General features: G+C 41.8%; 5 protein-coding genes across 5 annotated transcripts; 2 read left to right on the top strand and 3 right to left on the bottom strand.

Moving 5' to 3' along the window:
- Nucleotides 1-51: 51 nt before the first annotated feature.
- Nucleotides 52-1,534, top strand: LOC111603390 (serine/threonine-protein kinase 16). Its single transcript, XM_023320953.1, has 4 exons — nt 52-255; nt 479-1,073; nt 1,134-1,268; nt 1,327-1,534. Exons 1-4 carry the CDS (start codon nt 146-148, stop codon nt 1,441-1,443), a joined length of 957 nt encoding a protein of 318 aa, XP_023176721.1. The 5' UTR covers nt 52-145; the 3' UTR covers nt 1,444-1,534.
- Nucleotides 1,479-2,494, bottom strand: LOC111603392 (G patch domain-containing protein 11). The gene is made up of 2 exons (XM_023320956.2): nt 2,382-2,494; nt 1,479-2,321 (listed from the first exon to the last, which is right to left on the bottom strand). The coding sequence occupies exons 1-2, from the start codon at nt 2,426-2,428 to the stop codon at nt 1,574-1,576; spliced, it is 795 nt and encodes a 264-aa protein (XP_023176724.2). The 5' UTR covers nt 2,429-2,494; the 3' UTR covers nt 1,479-1,573.
- Nucleotides 2,495-2,555: 61 nt separating this feature from the next.
- Nucleotides 2,556-5,473, top strand: LOC111603387 (nucleolar complex protein 3 homolog). The gene is made up of 4 exons (XM_023320950.2): nt 2,556-2,659; nt 2,721-4,345; nt 4,404-5,024; nt 5,089-5,473. Exons 1-4 carry the CDS (start codon nt 2,651-2,653, stop codon nt 5,315-5,317), a joined length of 2,484 nt encoding a protein of 827 aa, XP_023176718.2. The 5' UTR covers nt 2,556-2,650; the 3' UTR covers nt 5,318-5,473.
- A 110-nt stretch (nt 5,474-5,583) lies between these two features.
- LOC111603389 lies at nt 5,584-7,210 on the bottom strand. The gene is made up of 2 exons (XM_023320952.2): nt 6,859-7,210; nt 5,584-6,800 (listed from the first exon to the last, which is right to left on the bottom strand). Exons 1-2 carry the CDS (start codon nt 6,928-6,930, stop codon nt 5,673-5,675), a joined length of 1,200 nt encoding a protein of 399 aa, XP_023176720.2. The 5' UTR covers nt 6,931-7,210; the 3' UTR covers nt 5,584-5,672.
- A 1,928-nt stretch (nt 7,211-9,138) lies between these two features.
- LOC111603413 (probable serine/threonine-protein kinase nek3) lies at nt 9,139-26,130 on the bottom strand. Its single transcript, XM_030225873.1, has 6 exons — nt 25,855-26,130; nt 14,463-14,513; nt 12,692-12,738; nt 12,364-12,633; nt 11,205-12,300; nt 9,139-11,144 (listed from the first exon to the last, which is right to left on the bottom strand). Exons 1-6 carry the CDS (start codon nt 25,874-25,876, stop codon nt 9,139-9,141), a joined length of 3,492 nt encoding a protein of 1,163 aa, XP_030081733.1. The 5' UTR covers nt 25,877-26,130.
- Between the last annotated feature and the right edge of the window lie 458 nt (nt 26,131-26,588).

The following is a 26,588-nucleotide window of genomic DNA, read 5'->3' as shown; positions in this document are numbered from 1 at the left end:
GCATACTGCATGTGTCGCGGTTAACAGCCCTGTTTTTGCTAAACAGCTGTGCTGTGCGCGACATCAATAAGTTGTTGTTGTTTTTAGTTAGTTTGTTAGGCTCGACATTTGTGCGGTTTGTACATAATTAATTGGAGAAAGTAAGATGCACAGCATTGGATGGACGCTAATTGTAAAACGTGGCTGCTTTTGCAGCAAAGAAAGGCTCAACATCAATGGCTCCCGCTACACCGTCCGCGAACGCCTGGCACAGGGGTAAATGAAGTCACAAATATTAAAAACTCCGGTTACAATTATGTTTTTCAAAAGTTTCTGATTTATATACCCTGCACCTGCTGCTACACTGTGCTGCATATATAAAAGCAAATATACAGTAATAATTGCTATTAAATGTTAGTCGGAGCCCCTTATAAATGTTACAATTAATTCTGCTACATGGTTATCTTATCTATCTCAATTTTTACACTATCTGCTAAAGGGGCTTCAGTTTAATTGACCTGGCAGAGAATGTGTCAACGCGGCGATGCTATGCGATAAAGCGAATCACTTGCCACAGCATCGAGGATCAGAACATTGCCCTCCGTGAAATCGAAAACTGTCGCAAAATCGATTCGGAACATGTCATTCGCGTTGTTGACTACGAACTGAATGGCCAGGCGGACATTGTGATAAACACAACGAGCACGTTGTTCATTGTATTGCCTTACTACAAGCATGGCTCGCTGTCGGATCATCTGCAGCTGCGCGCCCGTAAACAAGACCATATGCCCGAGGCGCAGATTTTGCAAATCTTTTTGGGCGTCTGCGAAGGCCTTCGTGCCATACATGAAACAAAGCCAGTGCCACTGGCGCATCGTGATTTGAAAACTGCCAATATATGTTTATCCGATTCGTTTGAGCCCATCATAGTGGACCTCGGCTCGATGACGGAGGCGCGGCTGCAAATTTGCGGGCAATCGGATGCGCAACGGCTCCAAGACGAGGCTGAGGAGCGTAGCTCAATTGTCTATCGGGCGCCCGAACTATTTACTGTGAAGACATATTGCACCATTGATGAGCGCACGGATATTTGGGTAAATAATATACATATATGGCGTATTATAGTCAATTTTAATGCATGCTTTTATTCACAGAGCCTCGGTTGTGTTCTGTATGCAATGTGCTACTTTAACAGTCCATTTGATCCCATCTATGAGCGTGGTGATAGCGTCGCCTTGGCCGTGCTTAGTGGCAATGTAAACATTCCTGAAGATTCCATTTATACAGAGGTAAGTCAATAAGTTAATACCCTAAGGGCAGATAACTATATTCAATCATATTCCACAGGATATGCATGAATTAATAAAGTATATGCTGCGCATCGATCCCATGGAACGGCCATTCATCTATAGCGTGATCGAGCAAACGCATGATCTTATACAGAAGTTGGAAGGGCGCGTGTAGCTAATTCCGACTCAACCCACGTACACCGCTATATATAACTGTTTTGGACTACGTTTTATTGTAATATATATAAATGTGCACGTATTTTGTAAAACTAACATTTAATGATATAATGAAAATAGATCTTAAGCTAATGCTCATCCCGTGTCACACCGGGACAATTGCTGTCCAAATCCTCAATGCTGTCGTAGTGCGTTCCACACCAATAACAAAATGTATAGCCTGTACGCAAGTAGCTCGTGAGCAGCTCTAACTGCTCAGCTCCACTATATTGTTCATCTTTCTCCTCCTCGGGCTCTGCTTCACATGCTACTGACTCACTTTCATCTGTCTCTGTACCTGGTTCTATGGGCTTGGGTGGCCAGAAAAAGTCCAGCTCTGGTTCCGTGACACCTGCTGCCAAATCCAAAGATTCGCATGTTTGCTGACAACGCTTTAAATCGTAGCTGAGCTTGCGTTCTTCGGCTTTTTGTGTAGCTCGACGACGATATGCTTCAGTGCTGATTTCATCGACAGATTGAATGCCTGCTTTGCGTAACCGCAGCTCCTGTCGCTTGGCTGCAAGCTCGGCAATCGCTGCCTCGCGCCCTAGTCCCCCGCGATCGTTTTTAATGCTGAACCCAATGGGATCAATTCGTGCGTCTGCTTGTTTGCCCAGTCCACTGCCCGCCTTGTAGCCCATTTTGGCCAGCAGCTGGAAGCCTTTATTGTCCGCAGTAATGGGCTTGTTAAGAGACTCTTGAAGCCGAACATTGTCAACTGTATAGGTTTTCGCTATTTCGCGCTGCCGTTTACTGTTTTCCGCCTGCTTTGTTTCCACTTCAATCAGACGCTTTTTCGCGCGATTGTTTACCAAGCTGGGGCGCACTTCTTGTAAACTGTAAGAGCGATATTAATTTAAAAAAGGCGAATATGTAGCAAGCTTATGGATAATTTACCCCGCCAAAAACTTGTCGGACATGTAATCATCCTCTTCGTCTGACATTGTGATAATATAGCTAAATGTAAACAAAACGACAGATATGTCTTTCACACTGAAACTGAACTGAAATTGCAGCTGGCGGCGGTCGATACCTAAATATTTCGATAGTTAGTGCTATCGATATTGAGCTATCGGTGAAGTCTCAACACTATTAGCAAGTGCTCGCCCATGTGCTCGCGTTTAGTTTATTAAATAGCGGATTTTATTTGCTTAAAATTAAATAAAATGGGCACTGTAAGTATTATAGTTACCATTCTCTTATACAACATAAGCTAAGAACTTTCAACACTTGCAGAAAAAAGTGAAAATCAGCTCGGTCAAGCGTGCCGCTCATTTGAAATCAAAAAAGGCACCGCTAAGTAAACAGCAACAACAGAAAATTAAACAAAAACGCGAACAACTAAGTTCTAAACGTGAACATGGACAAAACATCTTTTCACAAAAGGCCCATAAGCGAGATAATCTAGCCCAGCGCAAGAAGCAAAATAAACGGCAATCACTAGGACTACATAATGAACTCGATGTAGACGAGGATGATGATGACATTGGCGGAGATCTACTGCTGGACAACATTGCGGACATGTTGGACGGCGATGATCTGGCACTACTGCAAGAAAACAAACGCAAACGCAAGACTAAGGCAGCTCCTGTGGAGGAACAACAGCAATCGGTTGGTCTGGAAATGGCCTACGCAACAGCTAGCAAAAAAGAGCAGGCAGCACAAAAGATAAAGGTTAATTTGTTGCCCATTAAATCTCGCGACGGCGAAATTATAACGCGCACCACAGAGGTTGATTATGTGCCGAGACAAAAACATAAAGCAGAGGCAGAGGAGGAGTCCGAGGAGGATGATGAAGAGAATGAGAACGAGGAAGACAGTGATGATATATTCGAGGACAGCGACGATGATGTAGTGAACGATGAGGCACCCGTTCCCAAGCAAAAACTTGTGTCAACCACAGATTTGTTAATTGCCCGACAACAGGAAATCGAGCGGCAAAAATATCGCATAGGCATAATCTGCTCTGGCATCTTAGAGAAGCCTGAGGATAAGATGCGCAATTTTAATGCGCTTTACGAGCTCATGAACGAGGTTAACCCTGAAACTGGCATTCCTAATCTTCTCGCCGTGCGCAAATTGGCGATGATATCAGTTACTGAGATATTCAAGGATATTCTCCCAGAGTATCGAGTGGGCCAGGTAGATACCAAGATGCAAACGGTGCGCAAAGCTACATTAGAGCGTGTCACTTTTGAAAATGCGCTGCTGCAACAATTTAAGAAGTTCCTGCAGAAACTGGAACACCTAACGGCCCAGGTCAATAAGCGGGGTGGTCACAAGACGCCACAATCCATTAAAATGGCCTCGGTAGCCGTACAGTGCATGTGCGACCTATTAATATCGCATCCCTACTTCAACTACGTCCAAAACATAGCCCAACTCCTGGTCTATATGCTCAACTGCAACTATGGAACAATGCGCGTAGCCGTCAATCAATGTTTCCGCACGTTGTTCAGCAACGACAAAAAGCTAGATATGACGTTATTTATTGTACGTCGCATCAATCACTTGATCAAGTCCAAGCAGAACAATGTGCATGTCGAGTGCATTACATGCATGATGGGGCTCAAAATCAAGCACGTAAACCTGGATGCAGAAAAGGAAAATGAACTGAAACAAAAGAAACTGGAGTCCCATCGTCAGCGCTTGCTGAGCTTGTCAAAAAAGGAGCGGAAGCGTCGCAAAAAACTCACCGAGGTTAACAAAGAGTTGGAGGAGACGCGAGCCGAGGAAAATAAACAGACCAAGCACCACAAATTGACGGAAATTATCAAAATGGTGTTCACCATATATTTCCGTGTACTCAAGAATGATCCCACGTCGCGGGTGCTTAGTGCAATTTTAGAGGGTCTGGCTGAGTGAGTACTCAAATGAATAAAACCAAAAGTATTATCTAATTTGTATCGCATCTTACAGATTCGCTCATGTCATAAATCTAGAATTCTTTGCCGATCTCATAGATGTGCTAAATCGCATACTCGAAGAACAGGATTTGGGTTATCGCGAGCAGCTGCATTGCATTCAAACCATATTCGTTATCTTGTCGGGTCAGGGTGAAGTCTTGAACATAGATCCCATACGCTTTTATCAGCATTTCTATCGCAATATGCTGGTCGTGCAGGCCGGCAAGAATCATGATGATTTCTCCATTATCCTTCGCACCCTGGATGAAGTGCTGGTTAAACGGCGGCGCAACATGAGCCAACAACGTCTGATGGCCTTTGTTAAACGACTACTCACAGGCAGCCTACATTTGCTGCACAATGGCACTTTGGCCACGTTGGGCACTATTAAGCAGACATTCCAGCTGACCTCGGTACTGGATGCGCTGCTCGATACAGACACCACAATTGGCTCGGGTCGTTATGATCCCGAATTAGATGATCCTGAGTATTGCAATGCGGAGAGTACATCGCTTTATGAACTATCGTTACTTGCTCGACATTATCATCCCACAGTGCGTCGCATGGCATTGCATATAGCAAATGGTGTGCCAGCATCTGGCGAGGGTGCGCTGCCCACTGACATCGGAAAACTGTAAGTTATATATGAAATAACTGTAAGCTTAATAGTTACTGATGTATCTATCTTTCACCTCCAGCAATGCCCATGAACTTTTCGCACAGTACGACAGCACCCAAATGGCTTTTAATCCCACTATACCGCTGCCAAAGCAGGGCGAACCCAAGCTAAAGCGGGGTCGGCAGATGTATTTACGTTCAGATTTCAAGCAACATTATGCAAAATTACTTAAGGATGCGAGGACGAAGCGAACTATGTCCAAGAAGGCTCTACAACTAGATTTTCTAAGTGCTCTTAATAGGCAATGATAGAAAGGACAACCTGTTTTAAGTTTAAAAATCTTTTTTCTTATAGAATCCTCTGTAGTTACTATTTAAATAGTATTCTTATCTACACAAATTCTTTTAATACTAAAATTGAACGAACTACATTTCAAGTTCCACCATTGTAAATATATAACATACAGATACAAAACGCCTTGAGAGTAATGCCTTTTATAGAGTAAAAATCGGAATACATATGAGTTTAGATTTAAATACAAAAGTTGTGTGAGGAGCTCCTATGTGTATGTGTGTATGTATGTTATTGCTAATTAAACTAAGCCTAGGGTCAATCGGGTCTATTGTCATTTAACCGGGTACAGATGCTAAAATTCGTGTAAGCTTATACTTGAGTCCGTTGCTGGCGTTGGCCAACGCTGGCCGGCGGCAAATACTCGCGGTTACCAACTGCCACAACAGGCTGAGCAAAGCTGCCCACAGCATTGTCGGGCAACAAGCCCGCAGCAGTGGCTGCCAATCCTGCCGCAGCTGTGGCTGGCGCTAAGCGATTGGCACCCGTACCAGGCACTGTGCCAGAGACACCACCCGGGCGTATAATGGCTCCAGCGCCATACAGAGACTGTGACTGGGTCGGCGAGGGTGAGGGTGCGGCGTAGGCACCACGTTGTGCATTGTATCCTGCGACCTGTGATGCACTGGTAGCACGGAGTCCAACGCCTGGGGCGGACGATGGAGCAACTGCACCGTAGGGTGTATTCACAGGCTGCGCGCCAGATCGATACACATTGGCATTCAGATTGACATTGCTAGAACTGGAGCTGGTACCACTATAGTCATAGATGTAGGCATTGTTAGCATACAGGCTGGGAGCCGAGACGCAGTCGTATTGATTCCACCACACACAGACTAGTGTCTCTTGGCTAAACACTGTACCGTTGGGACACAGGAAGGAGTAAGTGCGATTGAGTGCGCAGATATGAAAGACCTGGCATTGAGCTTCGATGTCCGCATAGTAGCCCGGCAGTGGCTGTTGGGCGCAGTCGAAGTTAGTGCGCGGCACTTGGGCATACACAGGATAATCGACGCCTGGCACACCAGGTATGGCCGAGTAGTCGCCATCGGCACCATCGGAGTAATCTTCTCTAGGGGACGTACGTTGGCCTGAGGAGCCAACCGCTGTGTTGCTGTACTGCGTCTGTGGGCCATACGGGCCACCGCGCGCTGCAGCAGATACACTCTGTAAGCCAGAGCCAGTGGGACGTCTTGGCAGATTGACGGTGCTCCCCCCAGCGGCTGCAGGTGCTCCAAATGCAGTCGTTGCCGGTCCACTAGATGTATAGCCCACAGCTGGAGATGGAAACAGTCCGGCGCCATAAGCGGTGGCCGGTGCAGGCGTCAAGGGAAGCGTAGCACCCGTGGGATAGGCGCCAGGCTGTAATCGACCCACAACAGCTCCGCCACCCGCTGTGGTGGCCAGCTCGGGTCGCACATAGTTATAGCCGCTCTGTGCCTGATAAGGAAAAACATTTTTTAAAAAGGATTCAGCCACGTTGCAAAGATCGACCTACCTGTACCTGCAATTGTGCTCCACTTCCGCTCCAAAGCAGCAGGAACACTGAAAGAAGTGAATGCAAAATCATTAAAGCTTTCTAATTGCGTTTAGTCTGGCAGAGATTTGACTATTCGCTCCGAGCTTCGAACCAATCGACGCAACAAATGGAAATGAACTGAGGCGCAGCTTCGACATCGAACAGTCTATGTCCGATTTAGGGCCAAGTACGTTGCCAGATGCGATGCGATGCGATGCTTGGTACTGATATCAAATGCGGACGGTTCTACATCTTCTGCGATCTTTATTTATCAGTTTCCTACTCAGGTGTCTGTCACAGTGGGGCAAAGTTGCGCATTTCCATGTGAAAATCGGAGAATTAATTGAGTTTCTGATTTATATCATAGAAAGATTATTTAATATATGTGTGAATTGACTTGACCAAGTAAAGCGAATAAACTTGAGGCTTATTTTTATAAACTATTGGTATTCTTCGCTCTACTGTGGCAGAACGCACTGCCTCATCAATTGGCTACCAAGCATTGCGATAGCTGTTCGCTTATGGCCAAAAACAAGACGCATGAATCGTAAATATGCAAGGCAGCAAAAAGTTAGACAGACAGACGCCCCACAACAACAGAAATAGCAACGGCAACAGCTACTGTAGTTCCAAAGGAAGTGCTAATAATGATGAGGCGGGTCGGTCACTGTTGAGTTACGCGCTGCCAGCTGCCAGCTGCCAGCTGCCCATGCCCCATGCCAAGCCGACCCTGAGCCGCAGTTGTGTTTGGTTAACTTACCTGCCAAGACGGCGGCGTAACGTTCTACCAGCATGACGAGAATAAGTTCCAAGTTTCAAGCTGATTGTATGTCGAATCCTTAAGGCTCTTGCCTGCAAGCGACTCCACTCGTCAGAACAAACTGCAAGCCACAGCCGTAGAGCAGCAGGCATTTATAGATGAATATTCTAAGCCGGGCTGCATCTTTGTGAAATTTATGTTTATGTGGATCGACAGTTCGTCTGCTTGACAGTTCGTCAGTTCGGTTTCGTGCCTGCGCTTTAGCAGATTTATGACACTGAATTAACCATTGTTGCTTAGCTATCAGATATGCCTGCAAGCTCGTACGTATACGTAACAATTCTCTACGTTACGTATACGTAATTAAATTGAATATGTATTGCATTTCAAGTGCAATCCAATTGAAATCTGAATCCATTGCGCCCTTGAGCCATTGACAATAACATTCGAATCAGTTTTTTCTTTTTCTGTCTGAAAATTCAAAATGACAAAAATATTTAAATTTTTGCCTGATTACATGAGCGCTTTATGGGTTTTTGTTCTATTTGACCTTTCCCGCTTGGCCAGCAGCAGCAGCCGTTCAGTTCGAGCTGCAGACATGAATTTGTGTGAAGCATTGCGATTATCCAAGTTGAGTTATTTGATGTGCAACCAATGATTATTGATTTATTGCTGCTGCTTGATTTAGTATGCTTTGCGGACTAATCTTTTTATGAGGTTCAATAATGCGTAAACATTAGAGTGGACCTATATAGATTAGACCTTCAATGTGGATATATTATGATGTCTATCAAACATCTTCTGTTTTTTCGCTTGAACTTCTATTATTATTATTTCACGATAAATAAAAGCTGCGTCCAAAGTAGTTAAATCTATCGTAAACAAATCAGAGGTAAAGAACAAATGATCCTTATTTGAACTCCTTTATGTAGGTAAGCCACATGTTACCTAGATGTTTCCTAGATATTTCCAGCACACTTGTTATGATCACTCAGCTTCTCAAATAATTGCAAAGACTTTATTTATTTTTTTTATTTATTTTTATATGTACTTTATTAACGTTAAATAAATATTTACAAAAAAGAGCACAACATAAAGACAACATATTTATATATATGGGCATATAGATTGTTCATAGTTAATTAATTGATTCGTTAATTGAAAAATACTCGTAGTTTGTAATTACAACTAAAAAGATACTATTTAAATACAACTCGATGCAGTGCGTACTGTAGATCCTCCGAGTATTATATGATAATCGAGTATTTGTTCGTTTTTTCAGCTTTTACATATTTACAAACTAGTTGCGAAAAATGCATTAACAAGGAGAAGAGCTGTCGAAAAATATAATTTCGCAAAGTTTTAACTAAGATACTCGGCTGCAAGGCAAGTAGATGGGTTCGCGGTGAGCCGGGGGCAATAGAGAGTTGACTAAAAGTTAAGCATTTACGCGCACAGTTGGCAACACTGCCATTAGGAATCGGCAACCGTTGGCAACCCTATCGCCTGCTGCTAAACTTTGATGCCAGCGAATATAATGACTTGAGCAGCTCGAGCGCCCGACGATCCGAATGGATCTCTGGGTGCGCCGGCGTTGGCGTCGATGTCGTTGCCGTCAACTCAACATCGTCCACATCCTCGACGCGTATTTCGAATTTGGTGGTCTCCTCGTAGCTGCCCGGCGCTGTGGTGCTGGTGGACAACGGCGGCAGTTCCGTGCTGGTCGTATAGCCGGCCGTGGTGCTTGTATAGTAATCCGCATTGCCAGTGCGTCGGAATGTGGTCACGGGCACACGCGACGTAGTCGTTGCCAGCTGTTGCTGCTGCTGCCTGGATGCATTTTTGCTGGGTATCTTGCTGTCGATGTCGATGAGTGCATTAAGCAGATGCTTGCGAGAGCGTTCCAATGCCTTGCCATTGTGATCGTCGCAGGTTTGGATGAGCAGCAGCAGCAGGCTCAGCACCTGGCGATCATGCTCTGCCTTGGCCATCACGTTGCGCAAATGAAGCGCCTCCTGTTCGTTGAGGCCGCCAAACAGTTTGTTGGCAATGCGCTGCAGCCCGCTGCTAGACGGCAGCGCATCGCGTGGTATGTCATAGCTACGGAATATATCATCCCATTCGTAGTGCACGGGCGCGACTGTGGCTGCGCTGCTGCCCAGTGATCTGGGCGAATAGGTGAACGGAGCTGAGGTGCTGGATGTAGTGGTCGTAGTGCGCTGCTCCTTCATCAGCGCATCGTTGATGGTCAGTGGATCGAGGAAGTCTGTTTGGGATTTCAGCGCCCATGGGTGCTCTGTGGGCTTGTGTGTCGTGATGAGCTTTTGGGGACGTGCGTCCTTCAGCAAATCGTTGCGGGACTTGACAAACGACTGCGTCTGCTGCTGCTGCAGGAACTCGTCGCCTTCGCCCGAGTCGGGACTGGGCGGCGACAGCTCTGCCGATAGTTCCAGCTCCGAGTCCTGACCTCTGCTCGTGCTCAGCTCGTACAGCTCTGTGGTCGTGGAGTATTCCGGCGCAGGAGTTGAGTCGAACTTGTGGTTTATCTCAAGCGCAATATTTTGAGGCGTGGTCACATCCGGTGAGGGTTTGGTGGGCAAATAGTACTTGGCCGTGCCATCGCTGAATAATGAGGCATCCGTTGTAGTCACGGGCTTAAAGTTTGGCGGCTCTGTGGGTCGCGCACGTGCTGCCAGCTCCGCACGGAAGCTTCCGGGATTATCAAGGTAGCTGGTCAGTGCGTTCGAGAAGATTTGAGCTATCTTCCGCGACTCGGGCTGCTCGGCCAGTTTTCCAATGGTTGAGCCGGTGCTGCCAATTTGTGGGAATGGCTGATAGTCCGCCGACTTGGCTGGCGACTGTGTCTCATTAGACAGTAAGCCCGCGCTTATATCAGCCTGACCCTCAAGTGATCCACGGCCCTTGACAGCCTTCAAGCCAAAAAGATTGCTATATTTCTGCACAGTCTTGGCGCTGAGCAGACTCTGTTTGATGTCATCTGCTTGCTCGCTGATGTTCGGCGGCGTCTCTGAGGTAGTTAGTGTGGCCGTCGTGTCGGAGGGCTTGGCCGTGGGCAATATTGGTGCTGGCGCCTTCACCGAGAGCTTGGTGTGCACTCCACTCTTCTCCGACTTGACCAGAGAATTGCTTGATTCATTGTGCTCCTGGGCAAAGTACTTGGCCAGCGATACGAGTGCATCTGGTCCGGAAGAGGGTGGAATTTCCAGGCCAGCGCGTCCGTTGCTCGCAGGCTGTGCATGCAGCTCCACATCTTCGAATTTATCCTTTAGCAGATTAACCGTCTTGAGCATATCCTGGACATTGCGATAAACAGAATCCTCCTTGACAGGGTTAGGAGCAAAAAGCAGAGCCTCCTCACCGCCTGCAGCTGAATTGGATCTGGGCACAACTGCACCTACTTTGGGCAAGTAGGTGGGTCCGCTGCTCGTAGCCGTCGGTGCTGGCGTTGTGGGCAAATAGTCACGACTTTCGCTCTTCTTGGGCGTCTGCTTCAACTCCCCGGAGCTGGCCAAATAGTCACGACCTTCGTTCTTCTTGGGCGTCTGCTTCAACTCCCCGGAGCTGGCCACATCGTAATGATGACGCATGCCTATGATGATGGGTCTGTAGGTGCTGTCTAGTTCCAGGCTGGCGCCAGCTGTGGGCTTGGCTTCCAGGAACAGACCCGAGATGGCTGCACTGCCAAAACGATTCGGATTGGGCGTAGTAGCGGCATGACCTCCCTTAATATAGTTCAGCTTGCCTTCTGTGGACTTGGACTTCGGTACGCTGGGCACAGTTGGCGTATAGAAGGGCGTTGACTTGCTAGGCTCTAGGCGCCGCACAGTGGAATGGCTGCTGGGCGTATAATGTGGTGTCGTCTGCTGAACGGGCCGTATTGAGTAGGCTTCGAAGAATTCTGGTTTGTCCTTTAGCTTCTCTTTGTTTTTCTCCTTGCTGTACTGCTCCTCGCTTTCGAGATCTTTGTAGCGCTGTTGTCCACGCTGGCCATTGCGTGCGCGCTCCCTAAACTCCTGAGAGGAACCGCTACTGACGCTGCTGCGGCTTCGTGTTGGCTTCAAAATGGTCGAATCATCACTGCTATTAGGACTGGAATTGGAATTTCCATTGTTGTTGCTGTTGCCGTTCTTATTGTTGTTGTTGTTGTTATTGTTGTTGTTGTTGTTGTTGCGTCGCTTGCCTGTGCCGCTCACAAACGACGAACTCTCGGCTGTGATTTGCGACTCATGGTCGTTGCTGTTGTTGTCTATGCTAGGCAGCACTTTGCGCTGCTTCTCTCCGGAGACATCATCGAAGTCGACGCTCTCCAGAGAAGCATGCAGCTCCTCCGTGGAGTCGATGCGTCTGTCGGACTTGCTACCGCCACGAGTGATGGCACGTCCTTGACTCGCAACTGGAGCTACCTTTGGCTTGATATTCAATCCACCGCCAACAATATTAAAGCCCTGCACGGGCACTGAAGGACGAACACGATGAACGCGCTGCTTGTTCAAAATCTCAGAACTCTCTGCATAGTAACCGGAGGAGCCCAGACAGTTGACCTTGAACCACCAGTCACACGTAAGCTCGCTTTGCTGGAAGATGGTGCCGTTGGGGCAAAGGAATGATATCTTGCGGCCTTCCTCGCATATGTGAAAAACCTGTAAGAAGTCAAATTACGAATTAATCAAAAGTTTTCAAAGCCAAGTTCCTGCTTTACTCGCCTGACAATCCGTTTCCATATCGGCAAAGTAGCCATTGCCATAGGAGCGACAGCTGAATGTGGTCTTTGGTATGCGCGGATAGATAGGAAAATCTATGCCTGGCCTGCCCACAACACCCTGATAGACCTCATAGTCCACGTCCTCGTCGGAGGCGCGCTTCTTCAGATGGTGCTTGTGCTCGTTGCAGTTTGTGTGCGTCTCGTAGCGCTCCTCCTCAAACTGTGTAGCGCCCGTCTGCTTGGCCAGAACGCGCGCTGGCGTGCGGAATTGCTGTAAGTAAAATGGATACATTAGATTAGGCTTAAATTCAAGAGAACTGTGCTATTACCTTCGTTTCAGCACTGCCTTGGCTCAAGTATGCCAGCAGGAGAAGCACTGCGGAAAGTAATGAAAAACATCGGTAAATAAATTTAAATAAATTATAATATTTTTCAAATTGCAACTAAAAGTATTCCTAATATGAAGCTTATCAACTTAATTTCGTCACTTATGACTCAAGCAATCTTCAGATGCGAAAATAATATTAAAGAAAAAATATATTTTTGAAATCATTTATAAGGATTTGTGCTCAAGCGATTAGTAATTATATAAAAGAACAAAATATTTGTAATTGCCAATTTATTATTATTTCTGCTGAAGCCAAAACTAATGACCAGTTGTCATTTCATATCATTGGAGCTCATCGAATATAACTAATTGCAAACTTAAGCTATTTATAAATTAACCATATGTCTTGAAATTTTGATAAATTTGATTTTATATATCATATAAAATTAGCTTCCCAAACCTTGACTTTTCGTATATACAAATATACCTATAGATTGCAGAGTTACGCAAAAACTCTGACTGTGACTGTGATTGTGATTGCGATGGTGACTGTGATGGTGACTGCGCCTGAGATAGTGTGGCGAGTTACTGACCTCAAGCCGACAAATGCAATAATTAAATTTTTAAAGCATAAAAACAATTAAATGTATGAGGCAAAGATGTAAAATGCGAGATGCTTGCGGATGAACTACAATTTAACTGGCGGCTGCAAATGAAGACGACACCACAGCCAAACTCTCGACCGCAAGATTCAAGGTTCGATTGCTGCATAATCGTTGTGATTATGTGAGTCATTATACAATTGTCCGTGAATCAGTGACTCTAAGATGGTAACGTTTGCTTTATCGAGGGTGTTGCTGCCTGAGATAATTAAACAATTGCCCATAATTTGTGCACGTTGATTGAAACGCCCCAAAAGAAATAAAAAGCGAAGCGAATAAGCTCACATTGGGTATACGCCAGGTGGACAAGCGTCAAGCAGTGTTGGTCACTTGCCAATTACACAAATATTTGCATTGTTCAATAGTTGAATTGTTGATTTTGGACGCTTAGTTAAGGCAGCAACATCTTTTGGTCTTTTGACATTTGGGTCTGGGTCAGCTGGGCTAGACTAATGAGTGTTTAAATGTGTGGCATTTCCATCAGCTTTTTCTCAGGCATTCAACTAGGAAAGACATATAGACATTAATTAACAGCTCAGCGAAAACCCATGTCTTCGGCTTGGGTCAACACGTTTTTGTCGCACGACAATAAAAGCAACAACAACATAAACAACAGCTTGGCTCAAGACAAAGACACTTTTAAACTCAATCCGCCTTTTTAATGTTTGTTTGTTTCTCTTTTTCGTGGATCTGCTGCCTACGCATGCGTCACGCGTCACGCGTCGCTTTTGGCCTGGCTTAAATGTGCCGTTAGTGTTAATGGATTGTGGGAATCTGTTGCGGTGACAAGGTCAAGGATTGTTGCAACATGTGGGCGTCGCTTTCGTCAAAGTTTTGAACAACAAATTGAAAGACCCAATAAATTAAAAATTTTTAAATGTGCATTCCTATGAAATGTAATAAATATCTTTATTCATTTCCTTGACAAGCCCCCAAGGAGATCTATAACATAGCATTGACTTTCACATTTTAAAGCTGTGATGAGCAAACGAACATCGAATGAGGATGAGCTAAACACGAAACAGAACTATTATTGAAAATATTTTTAATTAATTCTAAGTAAGTCGTATATGTAAAATTTAATATTTTCATATCATTAAACAAACTTACCACACCATAACAATTGTATCTGTGTACGCCGCATTTTGTGCACTGAAATGCCTAAAAATAAACATAAACAAAAAGTGAGTTTACAATTTGTTGCTGGCTTGTTAACAAAATTATGAATATTTATTGCTACAGCGCGTGGGATGCCGAAAAGCATAATCACATACTTGGCGCACTGGCATATTAGATAATGAAAATAAGACAATCAACAAAGACACAAAATATATAATTGTGCGAGCGTACGCGCTGCATGGACAAAAATTCATTGCAAATTAATTACATAATGCAATTACAATTGCCATTGCGCAGCCAGCATAGACAAGTTATAGATAGCTAGTGTCTCTGTGAGATGGCTAGATAGATGCATATGCATATGCCCATATAGATGAGGCACACTGATTCGCAGGGCTTGTGACTGATAAAATCTTATAAGGCAAATGCCAAAGACTAGTAAAATAGACAGTCGCATAGATATCATGTAGAGCTGGATAAACATATTGTAGGCTTAACAGTCAATTTGTCAATCAGAAAAAGCTAGACAAAAAGCGTTAACTGGATATTTATCTATACTAGTGGATGTCTGGGAGTATGTGTAATAAATATATTCAGTGACAAGAGCCATGCGCATGTTTGAGTTACGAAATTCATCAATCCATCAATCGGCTAGCCTTAGCTCGGTTAAAGGCGTCCTACCAGGCGTATGTGTAATAAAATTAGTTAAGGTCTGGACACAGGGTAACAGCAAATGCAGCAGCTGCGCCGTGTATTCACTCAGTTAGTCAGTTACTAAGTCAGTCAGTCAAACTCTGCAGACATTCACTTTGGCGTCGTTGTCACTTCCGTCAGCTCATTTTTGCAGCTGTTGTTGTTGTTGTTGTTACTGCTGTTGCTGCCGCTGCGTACTTTGCATAATTTCAAATAATTGTTTTCATTTGCACAACTGCGAACAATATCAAGAGTGGAAAAGCGAGACGCTAGCAGGCAACCGGCTTACCCAGTGACACTCTTTGCATTCAATTAAACAATTTTCAATTTTAATTTCTCAGCTAAGTTTATTTCGATCGGTAGCCAGTTTTTATTATCTAGCCAAGACTTTATATTCTCGACGTTTCAATAGCAATGCAAATTGAAGAACAGCAGCACAAAATATCGAAATACATTTTTTATGTGCACATAAATTTTACCTTAACATTAAATGCAGCCGCATATGGGACGGATCGGAGCGGAGGCGGACTGACTGTGGGTGCGGCTTTGCGAAAGCTTTTTTTATGCATTGTCTGGTGGATGCTTCTTTGTATTTAAATTAGTTGCCTGCCTTGGATTTGGGGTTCTTGTTTGTTCTCACAACTAAATTTAAATTGTTGTTGTTGTTGTGTTTGTTGTTGTCTGCATTTCATCAAATACACAAATTACATAACACACAGAAGACCAATGGAAGCACCTGGCTGTTGAGCTTAATAAAACGTTTTGAATTCATCAATAAATAACTGTACAACTATATTCTCTTAAAGTTCAAGCGTTGCATGCTTCTTTAATATATTTAATTTGATTTGATTGCCGCGATTCGTTTTGGCCACGTTTTTCAATTTGCAATTACCTGCAAGAGTTTTGTCATTGCCAAGGCTCAGCTAACGGCAACAGCAAAGTTGAAATTGAAAGCGACTATTTAAATTTTAGTTAGTTTTAAGAATATGCTGAGTAATTTATAAATAAAATAAAATAAAACAAATGAAATTAAATATATTTTCTGGTCAAACTGAATGAGAGTTATAGGTATCAACTAAGATATGTAATAGATATTTGTTACGCTTAATGATTAAACAGCAAGCCTTGCTTAACAGTCTATAAGAATGAGCTAAGAAATTAAAATATAAATTCATAAAACTTTAAACACTTACATAATAAGTATTAATGTTTCTGCGCTTTGTTAATTATTAGTTTCATTTTATAGCTAATCCTAGCCGAAATCAATTTGAGAGTCATTCAATAACATGAATTCATTACTTGCACTTGCCAGCAAAATGTTTACACAATTCGCAACGCGCAGACAACAGAAGAAAACAAGAAATTCAATTCAATCATCTTCGAAATGATAAATGGGATATGCCTGGGCATTCACATGGCGGGAGCGCCCGCTACGAAAGTAAAAAGAAATGAAAGATCAGCAAGTAAAAAGCGAAATATCCAAAGACTACAATGACAAATAAGGAAGTTGCAACTGCAGAGATGAGGCTACTGCTGTTACTGTTGCTGCTGCTGTGGCTGCTGCTGAATCATTATCACTCCACAACAACAACTGCAGCAAAAAACTGTCAACTGGGGCCATGGCAACAGGTGTTTGCAGCAGCCATAAAAATAATAATAAAGACACTCCGGCTCTTGGATTTAACATTTGGCCAGGCAAGAGCCGCGACAATCAGAAAAATTTGTTCCGCCTTCAAGCACATATACAAACACACACACATATACACACTGCTCGCTGCTGCTGTCCAGGACGCAATGCGGGTGTTCGCTGCTTGTATCGGCCAATCTGCGCTTCAGACAGGCCCGCCAAATGTCTGTTAAATCGTTTTAACCTTTTTGTCAAGTTGCCGCTTAACCTTTACGGCTGCTGCGCTGACATGAAGGAAGCATTTGTTGTTGGTCGGGCAAGTGTTGAAACTGCGCACACACACACACACACATTTAGCATCAGCAACTGATATGGAAACTGAGGCATCCTCCATGCTAAACGAAAATATTTTGCTTAGGTTCGCTTTGTCTTCGTCTCGGTGTGCAACGTGTCGTATACGTGTTATTTGGAGTTTTGATTTATTTGTTTTGGCATTTTTATCTCGTGCATGTTTTTTATTCAAGCGAACCTTTTGCAGCCTCTTTGTGTGCGGCCCGCTCAACAACTAACGAGAAAAGGAGTTGATGTCGACGAACGAGCCGAATATTTTATACCCTAAGGAAGCGAGCAGAATATCAAGAAAATTATATATATATTTATGTATACCTAAGAGAGATGGCGACTTTAGTCTAAAAAAGGCCTCTGTTCGATTCAACTTGTTGACATTAACATTTGAAGCCATTATAGTAAGATACCTTTCCAAGGAAGGGTAGCTAAAGATAAATTGTTTTCATTTCAATTTGTTGTTGCTTCGTTTTGTGCATTGTGTCTGCATATGCCATGCAGAAATTTCACCTTTATCGAATGGCATGCGAAATGTGCACCTACTGCATTCACTGCATTATGAAACGGCAGCCAAAGGCGCGGGTCAGGGCATTGCTGACAATTCCTGTTGTGAACATTGCATAAAATTGCCGCATCTTCAAAGCAATTTCCAAAAGAAAAAAAGCCAAGTAAATATATAAATAAGCGAAAGATAATGTTCAAACCCGATGTGGGAGCGGCGCGTTGCAGCTGGTCATTTTGCTGGCTAATGGCGCTGGCTACACGTCTTGTCTATAAGTTGGGAATAGTATCGATAGATCACAGCTAAAAACTTTCAGCTGCATTGCAGTTTGACAAGTTCAAGTTCGTGCCTTAAGTCTTTGATTTTAACACTTTCAAATAGGCAAGTTTATGCTAATTTCTACAATTCATTTAACGCAATATGTGTGCTGCCAAAAACAATGCAAATTAAAATGTTAAACATTTAGATTCTGCTTTTTTACGTGCGCTTTTAAATTAATTGTGTGAAAAATGTTATTATAAAAGCATAAATCGCGCCAACAACTCAACTTGCGCTACGTTTCCCAGACAACAACAACAAGTTTTTTGAAAGTCAAAAAAAGACCATTCAGTCTACTTTTGTTCATATTGCTTTTTGAGAGGATTTTGCAAGTTTCTACCAACAACTACAAGAAGAAGAGTCGAGCCAAGCAATTAAAAGCTTTTTTCTTATTGGCATCATTTGGCTGATGGAACACCTGGACAATTGTGTCGCATTTTGTGATACTGTCTGCTGCCATCTGAACTTTTAGCTGTTAAATCATTTAATATTTGCATCATTTATAATTATAATTAAGTTGAATAATTTAACGGCTAATGTTGTAAGGCCTGTGAATCGGGCTAAATTGTTGCTGCTGTTGTTGTGTTATTAACGGCAAATGCCAAATACGGTAAATCAAGCGCATAGATAACGAATGAATGATTAGGTCAACAACAACAACAAGCACACAGCACATTATGGCAACAAACGTTTAATTACCGCGTGATCTTAGACGAGTTTCGTTTAAATTAATGCATGCCATTGCCGCACTTAAGTTCCATATACACAAATGAAGAGTAATGATCAATTTGTCGAATGAAAAAGGGATCGTAATAAGAAGAGTACTTTTAAGATATCAAACTAACTTACGTGAATAAGTAAAACATGTTGTGAACACAGTTTTCAATTAAGAGTTCAGCTAATGCGCCGACAAAAGGCACCGCAAGAAAAACAAAGTCAGGTGTGAATATGCGTCAAACAAAAAGCATGTAAATTTTGCAATAACAAAACTTAAACAATTTTTTCTTGCTGTACTCTGAAGATGTAGCTAAAGGCCGCCAGATAGGCAGCTAGACAGACAGCTGGACAGATGGACGGGCTTTGACTGCTGTTGGTGCTCAGCCAGACGATGTAGTCGCTGCGATTGCTGATGCGTTGACCTACGTGCCACAGATTCACATGCTCAGACAGACGCTCAGATGCTCAACTGAAGTAACTGTTGGGGCTGCTGCTTCAGCTTCTGCTGCTGCTGCTGCTGCCTTTGGGCCAACTTCACAGTTTTTGGACATTAATGTTTGCAGTCCAAAAGAAAACCAAAAAAAAACCCTTCGGGGGCGGCGGCTACGATTGCATTTCATAGCCGCCAGAGTTCGACGTGCTAATAGATTTTGAGGTCATATGCAACAGTTTTTTTGGAGTTTTTTGGCCAGCGGCTGACTTTTTTAGGCTTGTTCTATCCGTGATACGATTTCGGTATGTTTTTCTTTGCACAAGAATTCTTGTGTATTTCCGCAGCGTAATTTTTTGTCTGCAGCTCATTTGCAAATTTGTGAAGCGGCGCAAAAACTGACTGCCCGCCAGACAGTTCGACGCTTCGTGCCAGCGTGCCTGTCTGCATGTTTCACACTTGCCCCCTAACCAGGACCGCCCACAGCGGCGCCCACTGTATAACACATAATTGGAGCTCGGCTGAGATTTGTAAAGCAAGACCTAGCACTTAGTGCCTTTGATTTTTCCCCGTTTTGTGGTCCAATTTTTCATGCCCCGCAGCGCCAATGGACCTCCCGCCGAAGGGCGCTAATTGCCCGCTTCTTGCTGGGGGCTCGCTCCGATGGCCAACAAATGCCCCAGCTCATGATGTTGTAAATTTCCTCTTGCTTATCTTTATTACTTCTGTTTACTTTGGGGTATTTGTTTAATTCAAATTATACCTTAAAGTTAAAAAAATTAGTTATTTGTTAAGCAACTGCTTGCGTCGGGCTATTCATATCATAAATTTATGACCTGTAAACTACTTAACGCTTAACTTCAAGTAGCACATATCGTTAACTCCAGTTCTGAATATTTATGAGTTCAAAGAAGATATATTTAAAAAAGATAATAAATTTGAAGGCTAACAAAAGTACGAACATCATTTACAAAATATATATTATAGCTTATCGTAAACAAAACAGTGAACATTAAAGAAAAATAATTTAAATAACGAGAATTCAATCGAATGACTTAAGCAATGAACTGTATACTAAAGACTCTGACAACGAACCTGTTTTTTAAAACTTGAGTTGCATGTGATATTTGGGGTGGAATATTAAGTCTTTTGACTGGCTCTAAATCTTATCAGACAGACAACTCTTCAGTGGTGCCGAAACATATCAATCTATTTATAAAATAAAAAGTATTATAAATACAAGCATGCATAGAAAATAATATAAGGTTTGAAATGAGGCCGTTCTGGAAGTTTCGATAAACAGCTGTCAACAAAAATATTAACAAAGATATATCGACACTAGAGCCAAAAAACAGAAGATGGCATTGGTTGAAAATACGAAAACTTGATGCCGACTGGAACATTAATTGCTTGGATTCAGCTTCCTTATTAAACGTATAGACGCTATGTTAGATGGCTGTTGCTAGGTAGCAGTATAAGCCAGTCAAAGATCAGAAGATGGAATAGGTCGAAAAATCGTCCTAGACATGCGCCTACTGGGATGCATAAAATGGATGTCGATTGCCCCACGCCAAGTGGAAGCAAGAAATATTAATACTAAAATAAACATAAATAAGACCGAAATAGCATCGAATACAAACAAAAGCAACAACTGCAATTGTTGTTAGGCAATTGCCGGCAAGCGAAAACAGCGGTGACTGCAATTTATGACAAGCAAAGGCGGCGCCAGCAATGCCGCCAACAATTGCAGCAGTCAAACAGCAACAACAACGATAACAACTGTTGTTGTTATTAATAGATAATTGGCGTTGTTCTGCCGCCAGTTGGTCTGGCCGGGCGTTGCCACAATCCGAGCAGAAAAACCGGTGGCAGCTCTTGCATTGTATTTCGATTCCTTCTTTTTGTTTCTGTTTTTTTAATGTTTGACTCGATATCTGATTTATGTGCCACCCACAAAATGTGGGTCAGCCCCACTGCAGATTTATGTCACTTGGTTAAATAATCAGCTGCTTGTTCGTTGTTGCCTCTGTTGCTACTGTTGCTGCTGCTGCTGATTAATTAGCCAACAACAATGGTCCACAATTTTCTTTTGCTGTTGCGGCTTTTCTTCAATTTATACAACACCAGCGCACTTTTCCTCATCGTGATGGTCTTTTTATGATTACTCGCACCTATCTCCATACACTTTCTGCTCACACATGCAGAGACACACTCATGTACTTGCACGTATACACTTCAATCTACATTGCTCAGACGCTACCAACAACTCAACTGAAGCTGCGAATTAGTCGCTTATTGTTTGGCGTAATTGTTTCTTGTTGCCGACACTGTTGTTGTCTGTGTTGTTTATCTTTTTTGTGTTTTCAGTGTTGTTTTTTGTGGCCCACGTAAACGAAAGTCAGTTTTGATATTCGTTTTGTTATGATTTTATTGTTTGTTGTTGTTGGTGTTTATCGCTGTCTGGGTCAGTAGCGGAAAATGTAATGCAAGCGGAAATGGCATAAAATAATAATTTCTTTTATAGTAGAAATAACTAAATATTAAACAATTGTAATAGATAAAAGAAATTGTAATAATTAAATCCCAATTTGCTGCGCTACATCTTCAAACAATGCGAATAATCTGAAACAAATTTCAAACTCTGCATTTTTTTTTGTTTACAATATGTAAATGAAAGTAAATAACATCAAAAGTTTGCTAATAATCATGAATGATAAAATAAATAATTTATTATCGTTTGTGTGCCTTTCCAAATATTCTATATGAAAACAAATAACTTAGGCAACGAACTTGACTGTGGCAGACACGCCGTCTTACAAGCTGTTGATTTGTCTGTCGTGTTTTTGTTTTCTTGTTTCTGCTGATTTTGAGCGATGACAAAACAAAGCCAGCGAGTTGTCGAAAACATCAAAGTGCCTCGATTATGACTGTTAAGAGCTCTTGTCATTTTGTTGCCTTCGCGCTTTAAATTGTGCCTGAAGCGCATAATCAGAATGACCTACCCGTCCATATCATATGTTTTAAGATGCGGAATTATAGGTACTTTTGACTTATGATTTTTCACAGGGTGAGGCGTTTCTAATTGGCCGAAAGCCGCCTAGTGGAAGTCTATGATGCCTACTTAAGTAGTCGCCTAATAGACGTATCATTGGCTGCTTCCTGCTAAGTACTTTTGGAAATGATGGCAATGACAGCTTGCAATTGATGTCGGCCTGAGAAAAATTATACGGAACTAAAAGTTAGGTAACAGATTATGTTTTAGAGTATGCCGAAACAATAGAAAGAAACAAAAAGACGTGCGGGCCATCAAATAATTGGCAACTTAAATAAGAGCTTGGTTTATGACCAGATTAAGTCGTCTAATGCGTAGCCACCTACTGTGCCGACACCTAAAGATGTCATTAGCATAAACAACAAAACAATGAATCACTCCACTAAGAACCGGTTGTACAGCGTCCTTTACCCAAATGATGTCATTGCCTCAATATAGATCCTGATGAAGCGTAGTATACATCTCTCTCCCTTTCTACCTCTTTCTCTCTCGCTCTCTCTCTCTCTCTCTCTCTCTTTCTAAAAACAAGTTCTGCGTTATAAAATCTAATTTTGCATTCTTAAACAAAACAAATCTGATTAGCTTTAAAGCTTTAAAGTATCAAACTTGTTCGCTAGAATGAATTTCTAGCATACTGGTATATTAAAGCCGATAATTAAGTTTATTAAATTTGAAAAATAGCAATAATTTTTATTAATGTTTACTTTTGTTTTCTCAACCATTGCATAATTTTTGATGGGAAATCCAATGCGATTGGATATGCGGGCCTGAACTAAAAAGCTATATAAAGAATTGACTGACATTGAGTTATTGAAAAAAGACATAATATATAAAAATAAATATATATTTTCTTGCAAAAAATAAAGATGCTCCCATTTCTTCACCGTCTGCAGCTGATTTGAAAATTTGAAACCAAAGCAAATGCCATTCAATGTTAGCCCTAAAATGGCATGACGCAAAGCCTGTTGCCTGTTGCCTGTCAGCGCATGGAGGTCAGCAGTTTGCTCTGACATTTAGCCGCATGCGCCAAGCGGCATGCTGCCCGTATACGTAGTCGGGCCAGCATTTGTGGGTACGCAATTCGTAACGCACGTGGCTTGATGAATGTGCAGTCTTTACTCTTTTCTGCTATGTTGCATGCTGTAATTTAAGAACTTGGCATTTAGTTGTAATGATCATATTTAAAATCGTGATGTAATGCAACAGTTTACGCATGCTATAGACGCTGGGAAGCTGCAATTTGATGTGGTAATAACACATTATATATATATAAATTTATATATGTGTGGTAGTTACAGCTGACTCGACTTAAAGTTCATTCAAATACACTGGCAAAAAGCCAAGCTAAACAAAAGTTCAAGTTCGTTGCCTAAGTCTTTCGTTTTGGAGTCAAAAAACAGTTGACAAACGATTTATTTATTACACTTGAAGCGTAGCTGACATTTGACCAAAACCAAACAACAGCAGAAAAATGGGGAAAAAAACACGCGTTGATGTTTTGTTTAGGTTGGTTTTTGCGGCTGGGCAAGTTCGTTGTCAAAGTCTTTTGTATTTCCTTGTGTTTTCATAACTTGTAATAAAGCTGAGTGCTCAACACAAAGCAAACGTAAAGAATAATAATAACAACAACAACACCAACACAATGCATTATGTCAGGGGTAGCCGAGATAAAAAAGCAAATCTGATGCTTAGAATATGTTGAAATCTTGAGGCAGCATCAAAAGCAGAAAACGTGTACATTATTTACACACTTCATTAATCACTAAAGATGGGCACTAAAAAAACGTAAGGTTGAATGTCTACGGGGGGAAGGGGTATAAAAACAAGACACATTAGGTTACTTTTACTTGATCGTACGCTCTGGCAGCAACAGATGCGGCTCATTGGCTTTTCAGCGATGTGCACGCAGCGCCAGTTAACGCATCAACACTTGAATGGGATACAAGTACAACAGCAGCTAAAATAGAAGACAACAAAGTTGTAGTTGCGGCCGAGGATGAGAGTGAGAGTGAAACGAAGACGCAAGGGGGGGTTGGGGCACAGGGGCGTGGGTCTGCTTTTGGGCATTGTTGCTTGAATGACTTTTAAATTTATTTGCCATTTCTTTGCTGGCAAACGTTAATGAGCAAAGCAGACCAAGTCGGACTCAGACCAAGCCAGCCAGGCAATAGCATTCGCATTTTGAACTTTTATCTGGCCATCTGCAACAGCAACAGCAACAGCAACTTCAACAACAACAGCAACAAAATTATATTGTATACAGCATTTGCTTACATTTAAAGCAACCAGATTGATGTTTTCTTTTTGTTCCCCCTAGTTTTATTTCTTTCTGCCAGCTCAACTTTAACCCTCGGCCACATAAACTGAAACACCTTCGTCTGGTGCGGGTGTGCGACTGTCTCTATGTATATGTGTGTGTGTATGGGCTTGTGATGTGAAAGATGTTAAGTCACACATTTGGCCTAAATTTGTCTTTTCCTTGGCTATGGCTAAGCAATGTTTGCCGCAACTTGTGCGCTTTTCTTTTGTTCATTTGCGCCACAAGGCTGGAAAAATCTGTAGCAACTCTTGACATTTAAGCAGCATTTCCTAATTCCTGCACCAACTACTTTCTGTGTCTCTGCTTGTCGCTTCGTCCGTAATTGCAATACACAAAAAACAAAAACAAAACAAAAAAATTATCTAACGCCAGCGTTTGCAGCTGCCCCAAATGCCCCCGGGCAGCGCATTCTGTGCAACTGCAACATCCTTGAACTGCACCTACTTCATCTCAGTTTTAATAACAATGCCAAAAACTCAGCTGTGGCTAATTTATGCAGATACACAATTAAAACCTCGCAAAAAACTGATTGAAATGTATGCCAGCAGCAAGCCAAAGGCTGCTTAAGTTATTTTTCTATCTATGGATCTATGTTAAAATCAAATTTTTGATTAATTAATCAGGCAGTCCACTTACCTAAGCCTCAGCGAAATTCATGCATATTTTTTAGAATAATTTAAAAAATTAAGAATTGTGTTAATTGCGCCCAGTTAATTGTGGCAATATGAAGACTCTGCTGAGGAGGTCGTTGACACATAATTGCAATGACTTTATAGTATTATACAATCATTAACAACTTATGAGTTTGCATTTTATTTATATTTTCCAAAACAGCAATTAATAAATAACATTCAAATTTATTAAAGGACAATTGCCAACTCAATGATGCAGGCAACTAAAAACATTTCATGGCCAACTACAAAAGCTAATTAAAACACGAATTTAAAAAAAATCAAGTAAATTATAATAACTTTTCATCAATTTAGCAATATCTTGTAATATTCTCTTACATTCTTTTTAAATTTTTAATTATTATTTTTTTAAGATTTGGTACGATTTAGGTAAGCTTAAGAAGAAATAAATAAAAAAATTAAAAAAAAATTTATTTAATTTAAAAGTAAATTCCTTAATAACTTTCTAGCTGATTTCTTAAAATGTCTTGCGGAACTGCTTTACTTCTCAGTATTAAGCTGCTTAAAACTCTACAATATCACTTCAGTCCCAAAGTTAATTAATAAAATCACATGCTTAATTAAAGACCATCAAAACGAGAATAACTTGTGAAAGGCAGGCTCATTTGTGTCTGAGCTCTTTTGCCATTTATGAAGCGTTTAGAAGTTACAGCTGACGAGATTCCAGGCCTCTGAACATTCACTTACCTTTAGACGGCAGCATCAGCATGGGCAGCCTCAATGTCGAATTTATGAGCTTGAATGTGTGTGTGTGGCAACAATCTGTGGCAGCAACTTCTTCCTGTGCTCACAAAGTGGTTTTGCTTTCAGTTTCGTGAGTGAAGTAATATGTTTTTGCTATATTATTATAGAGTTTTCCGCTATTTTCGTAGTTTTTCTCGCTCTCGTTGTAGATTAACTATAATGTGGCATTTTTTATATGATTTTTTTGGAGAATTTTGTTTTTTTTTTTTATATGTCTCACTAAGGTTTTGTTGGTCCAATGAACAAATAACACAATTTAAATTTAGTTATAAGAAAACAAAATCACTTCAAAATTTTAACATTTTAGCAACAAAACATTATTTACACTTTATAAAGTGAGGTAATGGCAAGATCAATCAAACAAATTAACAAAACTCAGTTTTCAGATTTAAATTAAGCTTAAATTCCAGCAAAATCTAATGATTTTCTGACATTTCTGAGTATTTTCGTTAATGTAAATAAATATTTGTGACAGAAGATTTTTGAAGTGATTTCATCGAGAAACTCTGATTTAAAGTTCGACTCGCGTCTACAATTTAAAAACGTTTGTGTTCTACACAAAGTCCTCTCATATGTTTTATTTAATATAAGCACTAAAGTTTCAAGCTAAAAGCACTTAATCAAAAGAAGCTTGAAACCATTCACAATTGATTTTATTAAGCACACTAGAGTTTCGA

This window comes from Drosophila hydei, unplaced genomic scaffold (assembly GCF_003285905.1).
Source record: "Drosophila hydei strain 15085-1641.00,03,60 unplaced genomic scaffold, DhydRS2 tig00008147-arrow-arrow-pilon, whole genome shotgun sequence".
NCBI classification, from domain to species: domain Eukaryota; kingdom Metazoa; phylum Arthropoda; class Insecta; order Diptera; family Drosophilidae; genus Drosophila; species Drosophila hydei.
Note: the sequence above shows the minus strand (reverse complement) of the source record. Positions and strands in the feature narration are given on the sequence as shown.

What these genes read in the sequence shown, in the direction of transcription:
- LOC111603390 (XM_023320953.1), top strand. Translation starts at nt 146, where the DNA reads ATGCACAGCATTGGATGGACGCTAATTGTAAAACGTGGCTGCTTTTGC. An exon ending in CGCGAACGCCTGGCACAGGG is followed by an intron (nt 256 to 478) that starts GTAAATGAAGTC and finishes TATCTGCTAAAG; the next exon opens with GGGCTTCAGTTTAATTGACC. An exon ending in ATGAGCGCACGGATATTTGG is followed by an intron (nt 1,074 to 1,133) that starts GTAAATAATATA and finishes TTTTATTCACAG; the next exon opens with AGCCTCGGTTGTGTTCTGTA.
- LOC111603392 (XM_023320956.2), bottom strand. Translation starts at nt 2,428, where the DNA reads ATGTCAGACGAAGAGGATGATTACATGTCCGACAAGTTTTTGGCGGG. An exon ending in TCCGACAAGTTTTTGGCGGG is followed by an intron (nt 2,322 to 2,381) that starts GTAAATTATCCA and finishes TCGCTCTTACAG; the next exon opens with TTTACAAGAAGTGCGCCCCA.
- LOC111603387 (XM_023320950.2), top strand. An exon ending in ATTTTAGAGGGTCTGGCTGA is followed by an intron (nt 4,346 to 4,403) that starts GTGAGTACTCAA and finishes CGCATCTTACAG; the next exon opens with ATTCGCTCATGTCATAAATC. An exon ending in CCCACTGACATCGGAAAACT is followed by an intron (nt 5,025 to 5,088) that starts GTAAGTTATATA and finishes TTTCACCTCCAG; the next exon opens with CAATGCCCATGAACTTTTCG.
- LOC111603389 (XM_023320952.2), bottom strand. Translation starts at nt 6,930, where the DNA reads ATGATTTTGCATTCACTTCTTTCAGTGTTCCTGCTGCTTTGGAGCGGA. An exon ending in GAGCACAATTGCAGGTACAG is followed by an intron (nt 6,801 to 6,858) that starts GTAGGTCGATCT and finishes TTTCCTTATCAG; the next exon opens with GCACAGAGCGGCTATAACTA.
- LOC111603413 (XM_030225873.1), bottom strand. Translation starts at nt 25,876, where the DNA reads ATGCTGATGCTGCCGTCTAAAG. An exon ending in ATATGGAAACGGATTGTCAG is followed by an intron (nt 12,301 to 12,363) that starts GCGAGTAAAGCA and finishes GACTTCTTACAG; the next exon opens with GTTTTTCACATATGCGAGGA. An exon ending in CAGCTCCGGGGAGTTGAAGC is followed by an intron (nt 11,145 to 11,204) that starts AGACGCCCAAGA and finishes AGTTGAAGCAGA; the next exon opens with CGCCCAAGAAGAGCGAAAGT.